The sequence below is a fragment of the Hyaena hyaena genome, unplaced genomic scaffold (genome assembly GCF_003009895.1).
Source record: "Hyaena hyaena isolate Hyena2069 unplaced genomic scaffold, ASM300989v1 scaffold_218, whole genome shotgun sequence".
Classification (NCBI taxonomy): Eukaryota; Metazoa; Chordata; class Mammalia; order Carnivora; family Hyaenidae; genus Hyaena; species Hyaena hyaena.
In genome coordinates, this window is record NW_024080851.1 from 1,856,030 (window position 1) to 1,868,188 (window position 12,159).

At 54.7% G+C, this 12,159-nt stretch overlaps 1 protein-coding gene across 2 annotated transcripts in view; it reads right to left on the reverse strand.

The window, feature by feature from the left end:
- CCM2 (CCM2 scaffold protein) overlaps positions 1-12,159 on the reverse strand; it is a 42,174-nt gene that overhangs the window by 21,261 nt on the left and 8,754 nt on the right. Inside the window, exon 1 of one of the 2 annotated variants that reach the window (XM_039242957.1) lies at positions 2,075-2,176. The exons of the other annotated variant lie outside the window; for it this stretch is intronic. Within the exon in view, the coding sequence (XP_039098888.1) occupies positions 2,075-2,086 (12 nt within the window). The 5' untranslated portion in view covers positions 2,087-2,176. Of the gene's footprint in view, positions 1-2,074; positions 2,177-12,159 lie in introns of those variants that run through there. 2 annotated transcript variants of the gene reach the window in all.

Consider the following 12,159-nt stretch of genomic DNA (forward strand, 5'->3'; position numbering starts at 1 on the left):
CAGGCAAGGGGGAGGCCCCGCGAGTAAATGACACAATTCCTATGTCAAAAGTGCGGAGTCAGGCAGGGGAATCAGCCTGGAGCAGGTAACCAGGCATTATCTCCATAATGAAAATCACTGGCCTGGTGCCTCAACCATGTGCTTGAGAGCCGACTGCTCTGCGTTCAGAGGCTCACCCCAGCCACCAGGCGCAGGCCCGCAACAGCCCTATACCAGCCCTTGGCCGCGAGCCCTGGGAACATATGGGGACAGCACAGCTTTCCCGGCCTCAGCTCTGAGCCTTGGTGCCCCGGGCACCACATGCTTTTTTTTGGTTAACGTCTCCGGTAACCATAACTGGCGGACTAGCCTGTCGAGAAAGTGGAACACTGAAATCACTGTGCGAAGACACAGATCGTAGCAAACCTGCCCCTTCTTGCCACCACCTCACCCACATCACCGCAGCACTGGCGGCGGCTCCCACAGGGACCGCGGGGCCCCTCTGCTTCTCCAGACACACCACTACCAGGAGAGCACTCAGGGTTTTGGAACTGATGTTGCTTTTAAACATGAAAATGTATGCGGCGCCTGGGTGGCTCAGTCAGTTAAGCGTCCAGCTTCAGCTCAGGTCATGATCTCATGGTTCATGGCCTCAAGTCTTGCCTCGGGCTCTGTGCTGACAGCTCAGAGCCTGGAGCCTACTTCAGATTCTGTGTCTCCCTCTCTCTCTGCTCCTCCCCTGTTCACGTTGTCTCTCTCTCTCTCTCTCTCTCAGAAATAAATAAAACATTTAAAAAAATTAAAAAATAAATGATAAACATGAAAACATAAAGTCAAGTTCTGGTTAAAAAAACACATGGAGAGGGGCCTCTGGGTGGCTCAGTCGATTAAGCGTCTGACTCTTGATTTTAGCTCAGGTCATGATCTTGTGGTTCACGAGTTCAAACCCTGCGTCGGGCTCTGGGCTGACAGCATGGAACCTATTTGGGATTCTCTCCCTCTCTTTCTGCCCCTCCTCTGCTCACTCTCCAAACACACACACACAAACACACACAGAGAAAATCCAGAATGTTCTGGCACACAGGAGCAGGGCTCCCACACACGATCAGACCCTCTAGCTCCGTGGAATATTCTCCAGATCAAGACGTCAAGTTCTGAAAGCAGTTTTGGCCACCACGTCCTCATTCTCCACTCACGTGTCCTGCCGGGACGCCCATGCTCACGCTCACCACCTAAGTGCTCTCACCGCCCTGGCCCTGAAAGCCAAAAGGACCAGCGCAGCCCCAGGAGGAGCACAAGCCAAGGACGATTCCCCCACAGGAACGGAGCCAGCACTGGGCGCAGCCTGGGGGCCTCCTGGGCCTAAGCCTTCTGTGACTGTGTGGAACTTTCCGGACTGGCTGGGTAACGATCCCGAGACCCTTACCATATTGTTAGATCTTTTCCATCTTGAAACAACACCTGAAGTCGGGGACCGAGCAGGCACCCAGTGTGGCCGCGGTGTCTCCCGGCGGAGAGCCCACCTTACCAGAGCACCTTTGTTGCACACCTGTGCTACAGCACTGCTTGTCTTTTTTTTTTTAAGATTGTATTTTTAAGCCCCAGCGTGGGGCTTGAACTCGACCCTGACACCAAGGGTCACCCGCTCTTCTGAATGAGCCAGCCAGGCACCCCAAAAGGTAAGCTTCCTAAACCACCTTCGGTAGTAAGTTCCTGCCAACAGGACCCGGCCGGTGCCCTCAGGCCTCCCCTGGGCCTGGGTCCCCATGGCAGGACGCCCCACGGCAAGGCTCCCCATGGCTGCAGGCACGCAGGCCGCCCGTGGCCGTAGTGTGCAAGCTTCTGGCCATGCCAGTGTGCATTTGCTTTTTCTTCGCCCTTTCCTGGGTCCCAGCCGACCACTGTCCCCACACACGGGACACCGGAGGCCTCCCGCCCCTTGAGTTAAGACGATGGCCCCTCCTCATCGCTCCCCATCAGCGGCCAGCCACCACTTCACAGACCCGGAAGCCGGCAGGAGCCCTCCTCCCCCCTCCCCGAAGCAGGGGTCGGGGGCCATCATCCTTACCGGCTGCCCCGCAGGGCCGACACCTACCTCGTTCTCCATGGGACACGGGCAGGCAAGTGTGTCTGAGGAGGGGTTTCAGGGGGCTCTGGCTCCCCCTCTCCTCTGCTCACTCCTGACCGTGATGAAAACACGCTCGATGTTGGCCCTCCCCCCGGAAGACACAGGCGAGTGAACGGGAAGACGAGACCACAGCTTCCTTCTGCAAACCCCGCTGAAGGGGCTCAGGTCCATCAACAGCGAGAGAGGAGGTGGCACCTCAAACTGCCGGCAAAGCCCAAAGACAGCAGCAGGCACAGAAGGACGCTGAGCGGAGCTGCACCCTCACCACGTCCAGCAGGACGCAAGGGCGCCCCCCTGCCTCCCGCACTTCCAGCCACAGCTGCGGGGTCGGCTGAGCCATATGAATGCAATCTCGCACCAACATGAGCAAGAGTGGGTGGGCAAATCCAGAGCCCCGCAGGGCTATCCCCCTCAACCCTTCGGGGGGCACCTCCTGACCCTCGCCCTCCCTGACCCTTCACTCCTGAGCTGGGGCTCCCACTATGACCCTGAAGAGTGTGTCTCTGAGCAAGTTCCCTTCAACGTCTTCGGGGTCAAAGCCATTCATGTGGCAAAGCAGAAGCTCCTGAGCTAAGGGTACAGGCCCTGACACAGAACATTCCAGAACAGACTGCCAACAGGGAAGGTGAGCAACTAAGCATCTGGTGAGGCAGAGTGACCACGTGTGCTCACAGATCAACAAACTCAACAATTATAACAGGTTTGTTATTAGGATGAACCCAATCCAAATGCTGACTTTCAACAGCCTTTTGCCCATAAAAGTGGCCATTTCCCATGGTTCCACTTAGCCTGTGGCAAAGGTCAGTACTTCCTGATTCTGAGAAGACCGAGGCTCCAAGGCAATCACTCTGTGCCCCAGTTACCACCCATGTACCCTGGACGGAGAAGGTACTGTAGGATGGGGAGGCTGCCAGGACAGACTGGCTGGAAGGAAGCCCAGTCCTGACTGGACTGTCCCTTTATCTCCTTAGGGACTCGGGGCAGCACGCTGCCTGAAATCAAGACTTTTCCTCCTTCCTCAAAGCTGCCCCCACAAAGTGGGACTGCGTGGCCCTGGCCCCCAACCAGCCGCCAAGGACAGATGTGGGCCAACCCCCGGCCTGCACACAACTCCAGGAAGCCCTGGGCGGCCTGCTCCCGCACATGCCATGATTGCCTGCTGGGCGAGAGAGGCCAGTGAGCTCCCGGAAGAGGCCGCAGAGACGGGACAGACACACGGCCCCTGCAGGCATCTGGGAAGGCGCAGGTGAAACCATCCACCAGGGAGACCACCCACAAGTGGACTGTCCAGTCAGTATGCCCATGGTGCTAACGCTAAACCCCAACTAAACAACACACCAGCCCCCAAAACAACTCCATTCTTGTAGGGCCACGGCACAAAAACACTACTCAACCATCATGGTACTTTGAACTTCATCCGTGAAAATGTTGTGGAAATTTGTTTCCTTTCCACTTACAGAATTCCTCCCAGTGTTCCTGATTTTCCTTCTTGGGCCACAAAACCGAACATATGTACTACCAGGCCCATTTTATGTGAAAAGTTTGCTCACCCTGTCCTAGAACACAAAGCAAAACAAGAAAAATAAGATAACATACACTACAGGCCATGGAAGCCAGACCCATAAAGTCTGTGGGTGACCTGGGAGGGGACAAGGGCGGCCATCGCCACCTGGGAGGGGTCAAGAGTAGGCATGGGGTCAAGGGTGGGCATGGATCTGGGAGGGGACAAGGGCAGGCATGGCAGCCTGGGAGAGTTAAGGGCAGGCATGGGGTCAAGGGTGGGCATGGAGATCTGGGAGGGGTCGAGGGCGGGCAGACTGGAAGTGACTCAAATCCCAACAATAGCAATGAGGCACTGGCTCTGCAAATTGAAAAGGCTTTGTACGAAGGCCATCTGGGACAGACGGAGCCCAGACATGCAGACCCAGCCTCATAAAACTACAGGGCTCCAACAGGGTACAAAGCTTTCTGACCAGGAAACATGGAAGGGCTTCCCGTCCCTGAACGAGCTCAGAAGCATCCCCATCAAGTTCTGCAGAGCAATTATTCAGAACCCAGAAGTTCATACAGAGTCAAACTATCCATCAGATTCAGACAGAACTAGGCTGGCGGTGTTTACACCCAAGAAGTCCCTCTGAGAGACATACCAGCCAATGTCCTACCAGCAAAAGAAAAACACATGGATTCCAGGGAACAGGGCAAGTAACCCAGGAACGCGATGACCTCAATCGCACGAAGAGTCGCGAGCAGAGCCAGCACAGCCCTGGGTCCACGTTAGAACAGAGTGAGGAGGCCCAGAAACAACGTGAAGGAGGACTCTTGGTATGTGATTTGTATGCGTAAGACCCCAGAAGGTCTACACTGACAATAAAACCTTGCCTCTTTTCAAAGAAAAAAAGAAAAGCAATTTACAAAAAACTCTAGAAAACCAAAGTTGGTCAAAACACACCCCCCCGGCCCCAGCGTGAAATGTACTACGATTCGACCCAGTCCTGATACTGGGTGCCGCAGCCTGGGGGTCTACGCGGGGCCCAGCCTGACGCCTCTCCAGAAGCACAGACCCTGTGGCAGAATTACACTTTGCCACAGTCTGACCACACAACCCAGCATGGAACTCAGCCCACCTGAGGCACCGGGCAGGCTCACGGCTAGTGGACCATCACCGCCTCCAGGTGTTTCTACACCTGTGAGACGCCGCTTTTAAAAATGGGGATCGTGGGTTCAATCTGAGAGTTCTAATTCAACACGAATCAAATAGGACCTTCCTTAACTTTACATTTGGGTCTTTCACGTCTCACGAGAATGATCTCGGTCCCTGATCACCTGGTCGGCCAGCAGCCCCCGCACGAATGCCACTCACGTCCGTGAGGTGCCCACCCCAGCGCCTCGTGCACCGCCCACAGAGCCCCTGCATCTGCAGCTCCGACCACAGGAGGACCGCCCCACCATCCAGCCTGTAGGGGACCTCACACACGCACGATTAGGAAGTCAAAGTGAAATATCCTCCCCCGGGTCAAGAACTGAAGCGAGTACCAAACACAATGTGACCCTGAGGAACTTCTTTGCTAAGTAACTGACAAAATGGACAAAACGTTGAAAAGAAGAAGGAGAGAAGCAAGAGAGGAGGGAACGGGGAGGGAGAGGTGGGGGGAAGGGGAGGAATGGGAGGTGGGGGGAGGAGGACATGTGAGAGGAGGAAGGTGGACACCATGTCTGGCCAGTGGTCCCAGTGCTTTGCAGCTCACCACAGAGGCCACAGAGCACCAGGCGTCCCACCCCCACCCCAGATGAAAGGAGCCAAGCACACACCTAAGGAGGCAGGTGAGTGTTTGCTCAGGGCGTCCTCCCTTCTCTCTGGCCACAGCAGCCACTGCAACCACAGCTGATCCTTCACCGTCGCCCAACGTAACAGAACAGTCCACGGCCATCGCCTTACGGACACTCATACAGCCCACCCTCTGGCCAGTGGCAGGGGATGGCTCAGGGGACGGCTCGGGGGAGAGCTCAGAGGAGAGCTGCTCAGGGGACAGCTCAGACTGGGGAACAGCTGCCGGGAGTGCTACTGCCCCTGCAGGAAAGCACTGAGGTGTTTGCGGGCCTTGTTCTGGGGGACCTGGTGACAGAGAGTAAGGAGACAAGTTTTCTGTGTTTAAAGAACCTTAGGCGTTCAGAGTGACATGTCCTATCCAGATGTGGGATCACAGGGTTATGGGTCAGCTTCCTGGGCAGGCTGTGCCCCGGCCCCCACGCCGAGAGTCTGCAGGTAATGATGCTAACGCAAGCACACCGGCACCTCATCCTCAAACACACGCAGCAGGTGCAAAATGACACCAGGTATTACCAATAATACAATCACCAAAAACAACTTGTTTAGGGCTTTTTTGTAGTTTTCATCCTCGGTGCATAGCCCACTGGGGGCGTCTGTCAAATGTCCATGGTTTAGGTTTACAACTTTTTTTTTAAGTTTATTTATTTATTTTGAGAGAAAGGGGAGGGCCGAAAAAGAAGGAGGGGCAGAAAGAGAGGGGGAGAGAGAGACAGAGAAACGGAGAGAGAGCATCCCAAGCAGGCTCTGCACTGCCAGCCCAGAGCACATGAGGCTCCATTGCACAAACCGTGAGATCATGACCTGAGCCGAAGCTAAGAGTCGGACACTTAACCTACTGAGCCACCCGGGCACCCCTATGTCATTTTTGATACATATTTTGCTTTTCATTTTCAAGTGACATTTTAAGAAGCGTTTATTCAATTTGTACTACTACAGAACATTAGATGGCTGCAGTCGTGAGGCTCGTGCTAAGTGGTCACACTCCCCTTGCCTCCAGGTAACCATTTAAGAACCATCAGAGTGGGTGGCTCAGTGGGTTAATCGACTTTGGCTCAGGTCATGATCTCATAGTTAGTGAGTTCGAGCCCCACATGGGGCTCTGTGCTGACAGCTCAGAGCCTGGAGCCTGCTTCAGAGCCTGTGTCTCCCTCTCTCTCTGCTCCTCCCTCTCGCGTGCTCCCTCACTCTCTCTCTCTCTCACAAAAATAAATAAACATTAGAAAATAAATAGAAGAGATAAAAACCACTGGAGTGGATACATGCACGCACACATCCTAGAGCCTGCTCACAGGGCTCTGCGGTCACAGGGCTCGCACGGGGCTCACGGGTCACACTGCCCTGACAGCCAGCAGGTAGGCACAGCACAGTTTGGGGAACACGCACCTACACATGGAGCGTGGCCATGATGCACGGCCCAGGGCACAGACTGCTCCCCACTCCTGCCAGTGTGTCCCTGGGTGGTCTTCAGAAGTGGGATGCTGGCTCAGTCAACGCTCCAGGTAAGGATGCACGGCCACTGTGCTGTCAGCTCAGGGATTTCTGTGGACCTTGGGGGGGTGGGACAGGTGGCCCAAAGTGCTCCTAATCTGCACTCTCCTCTTCTGGAGAGTCTGACTTGCGTCTTCACTCATTCCTGCATCTGTTCCCATCTTGCCTGTTTTTCCTCTCAGCCCCAGGCCTTGGTTGTTCTGTCTTCTTGTGTTATTTATGAGATGTTTACCTTCTGGTTTAGAAGCTGCAGGTATTGTTTTCTCTATTTATATGTCTTCTTACTCTGCTTATGTGTATGTCATGGCCGAAGTACTTAGCTTGTTCCTTGCTCCAGTCTCTGGACCATCTGCTGATCATCCGCATAGAGTATGAACCACTCACACATTTCACCCTTCTCTGTGCAGAGTCTGCGCCCTGCACACTATGTGGCCCGGTGCCCCTCACACATCCCACTCACCTGGCTCCTCACAGCCCCTCACTTGCCCCCTGCCCGTGGCCTCGCACACTTGGAGCCCCCATGGCCTGCACACTCACCCCCCTTCCCCCACCACGGCCCTGCACACAAGGCCCCCCGGCCCATGGCCCCTCATGGCACGCCTGCTCTCGGCTCCCTCCCTCACTGTCCTCCTTTTCAGAGGTTTCTGGCTGCTGTCACCTGCTCCTGCTCTGCTCCTGCTCATAAATCAGGAGTGTGATGTCAAGTTCTCAGAGCCGGGTGGCATCTTCACTCAGGTCCTGGTGTAAAGCAACCTGGGGCGGCTGGACACAGTCACGAGGCCACCATCCCATCCAAATACAAGATGGGTCCCCCTTTCCTCCACCGCTGGTCTGTTTCAGGAGTCTGTCTCATAGACATTCCAGCCAGGTCTGCTCTAAGCCGAGAGCACGCGCCCACACCCACGGACGGGCCAGTGAGCAGAGCGGGTAGTGGGATGGGATCGGGTGCCCGTGCTGACATGAGCACTGGTGCTGGCACTTGGGCTTGTTGTCTCATCAGCCCCAGTAACAGAAGAGAAGGCTCAGGGTGTCAACCCCTGCAGGGCGAAGCCATCACCCCTAGAGGGGCCAAGATGCAGGATGGAGCCCAGGTCAGCCAGAAGCCACAGTGCACGGAGCCCCCAGAGAGCAGGCTGCCGCCCCCATGCTGCCCAGTGAGGTAACCAGGCCTGAAAGTGTGGCGCCCTGATGAGGAGACGAGCAGCAGCCCGGCGGCAGTGGCCAAGGGGACAAGGGCCCCTCACCATCTGAACTCTCCACTGGCCACACACTGCCAGCCTCATCCTGGGGGGCGTCCTGACTCACGGATGGCCTCCAGAGAGAGCCCCCTGCAAGGGTACCACTCGTTTCCGCACTTCTGTCTAAAGGCAGGTCATGAAAAGGGTGCAGGCCACGGCTCCGCTTCCCCAGGTCATCCCTGAGGTATCTGGACAGGACCGCAGACAGCCCTGCACAGGCGGGCCCCATGGCCACCAAGAACAGAACGTGGCACAACCTCCTGGGAGACGCAGGAGGCTTCATCCACCTCTGGGCGTTCCACAGCTCCCTCCCAGTGTGGCCGGAAGTGCACAGCCCTCTGCCCTCCATACCCCCACCAATTCCTCTCCCAGTGCGGGGACCAGCCCTACAGCCTCAGGAGCTCTGACAACAGGCCTGGCCTAGAGCTCAGCACTCCCCGGCACCTAAGGCCATCCAAACTCCTGACCAAAGAACTTTCTCTGCGGCCAGGCAGGAAGTGCTGCCCGAGTCCAGGCCAAAAACACAGACAACCAACAGAGGGAATGGGATGAGAGAAAGAAACACTCACAGAATAAATGGGATGAGGAGGAGGAGCACATATGGAGGTATAGAGATAAAAGAAAGGAGTGCCCTTGGGGGAAAGGGGAACAGGAGGGAGAGGAGCGCCCTCAGATGGAATGGGAGGAGGGAGAGGAGCACCCTTGGGGGGGAACGGGAGGAGGGCGAGGGGCACCCTCAGATGGAATGGGAGGAGGGTGAGGAGCACCCTTGGGGGGAGCGGGAGGAGGGAAAGGGAAATGGGAGGAGGGAGAGGAGCACCCTCAGGGGAAATGAGGAGGAAGAGGAGCACCCTCAAAGGGAATGGGAGGAGGGGGCGGAGAATCCTCGGAATGAACAGGATGAGAGCGAGGAGCACCCTCAGAGGAAATGGGAAGAGGGAAAGAAGCACCCTCGGAGGGAACGGGAGGAGGGGGAGGAGCATCCTCGGAGGAAATGGAATGGAGGAGGAGCATCCTCAGAGGGGACGGGAGGAGAGAGAGGAGCACCCTCGGAGGGAACAGAATGAAGGAGGAGCACCCTCGAAGTGAATGGGAGGAAGGGGAGGAGCACCCTCAGAGAGAATGGGAAGAGAGAGGAGCACCTCAGAGGGAATGGGAGGAGGGAAAGGGGTGCCCTCAGGATAGAAAGCAATGACGGTTCACCCCAATTCTGCAGGGTTCTCCCCAACTGCTTTCCCACAAGGTAAAACCCACCCAAGAATGCCACCAGGAGAGGGAAAGGGCACCTTCGTTAAAGGGCAAACCTGGCCACTTCTGCAAACAGACAGCAGCACACAGCAGGGCCTGGGCGCAGTAGATGTGAGTTTGCTGCCTCACTCACACCACCGGCTCAGCACAGCTGTGTCCACCTGCCTGGACCCGCCTCGCCCCTGAGGCACACGGCCCCTGGAAAACTGTAGGTGTTCGCATTAGGGACCATGACCCGCCCACAGCACGATGCCTGGCCATAGCCAACAGGGGGCGGCTCCTCCCCGAAGGACGACAGGACTGTCCATCCATGCAGCCCATGCAAGCACCCGGAGAGGAGCATCTGCGCCGGGGCCTTACCCTGACCCCACAGTGATGAGTGGCCAGGAGACACTGGGCAGCTGCCAAGGGCAGGTGGTGGGCAGAACACAGCCACCCTGCTTCTGCCGTGGACGCCGCCAACACAGTGACTCTGCTGAGGGCACACAGGGGCTCCCATGCCGCTCCGGCCACTCTTCTTAAGTTTGAAATTCTCTCAAAATAGAGTTTTTTTTTAAGCATGAAAACAACACACGTTTTACAAGAACACAGAGAAAAGGACCCACATTAAAGAGGTTAGGATGCTCGCCAATGAGGGTGAGGTGTGTAGGAAGAGGAGGACTGAGGATCAAAGGAGCCAGAGAACAGGTGAAGATGGCAAACAGGAAACCCCCGTAAGCAGCAGGGACCAATCAGAGGTGCCACCTCCTCCTGTGGCCAAGCACCAACAATGGAGGGAGCGAGAGGGGGTTCAGACCACCATGTCCCACTGCTGAAGGCAGGCACCGGGGACGAGGTACGCCAGGCATCCAGGATATCCATGGAAAGGTCAAACCATGCCCCTTCCAAAATGCCACAGCACCAGGGAGCCAAGCACAAATTTCTCATTGAACACGTAGGATCCAGACACACGGGAAGAGCTGTGAAAACGAGGGTTCCCAAGCAGGACGGTCCGGGAGATGCATGGACATGGAATGTCTTCTCTGTGTGTGCCAGGTGATAAAATACCGCAGACAAGGTGGGCTGTGGCCGGATTTCCTCCCTCTGCTAATACGGCAAAACGTCCACTCTGGGAATAAACTTACGAGAACACTTCATACAGATGCAGAAGGGTCACCCCAGAAACAGGGTCCACAGATGTCTCTTTTTAGCAGGTATTAAAACACAACAGAATCTTCAAGGGATACCGGGAACCAGTCACCCTGACTCCTCCACCTCCTTTCAGGACAAGTAACTCCTCGCAGGTGTGCTCCACCTCCTGCTGGTCCCTACACAGGCCAGATGTAGCTACAGAAATCTGTGCTTCTCACCAAGGAGCAGCCCAGCGGGGGCAGGCAGGGTGGGCCCCCCATCTCCAGCAACAGGACCACATGACAGAATGAGGATAGCAAGGGGAGGGGGGAAGGGCTCTTCAGAGAATCCACTCACTTTGCAGAGTGCACATGCTGACCCACCGCCCTGTGCTCCTTCTGACAGCACTATCTCATGGCACTAAAAGCTGCCCCCGCAGATGGTGAGGGAGTTCTAGTAAGGCAGGTACAGTTCCCCAGAAAACCCTACATCCAGTTGGCGCTAAACCAGTGTTTGCAATGAATGAAACCAACGAAATAAAACTATGTGCGAACACAGAAAAGAATGCACATGTAAGAAAGCCACCAGCAAAGCTCTAATAGAATAGTTGTTTCTAGCAGATAGCTTTTTTCCATTCTTTTCTTAAATATATTTTGCTACTTTTTCTCAGTTATAAATGTAGTTTTTAGTAAGAAAACATTTAAGTTCATGTTGGAAAATAAACCCCCAAATTATTAGCATATACCCTTTTCACCTACCAGCTTGACAAGTATTCAACACTGTGATACCGTGTTAAGTGAGCAAAGCTATTTGAATACACGCATTCTCATAAACTGCTCTTAATTAAAACCAGTGCTGCTGTGAGGAACAACTTATCGGCATTGACTAAAATTACAAATGTGCGTAAGCCTTCCTAACAATTGCATTTTGGGGAACTAATCCACGGATACACATACACACCCATGAAAGGTGTGTAAACAGCCAATCTCTGTATTTTTTTCTTAGAGCAAAACGACGTTAAATTTTATAAATAAGCTATGGTTGAACTATGAATTGTATTAATCCAAGAGAAAATGCCACGGAGCCCTAAAGAGTAACGTGCATAATGAAAGATCTCCAAAAATATACTGTCAGGAAAAAATAGTCCCCGAGAGATTCCTAGTCCCCTCGTAGAAGTAACACCCCCAGAGCAGTGAGCACATCCACTGACCGGATGTTGGTTTCTAGAAACCACTTCCACTGAAAACAACCAGGCCCCCGGACAAATGTCTGGTTCTGGGCTAGGGCAGGAAGGCAGCAGATTAGCCCAGAATGTCTCATAGCAAATGTAAGCAAGAGCTCAAAGTATACTGGGGCTGGTCAAAAGCCACGAGCCACGCAACAGCGTGAACACACTTAATGTGACCAAACTGCACACTTAAAAATGGTTACGATGGTGGGAATGCCTGGGTGGCTCAGTCGGTTGAGTGTCTGACTTTGGCTCAGGTCATGATCTCACAGTTCTTGGGTTTGAGCCCCACATCAGGCTTTGAGCTGTCAACATGGAGTTGGCTAAGGATTCTCTGTCTCCTTCTCTCTCTGCCCCTCTGCTACTCGTACTCTCTCTCTCTCTAAAGTAAAGAAACATTTTTAAAAATGGT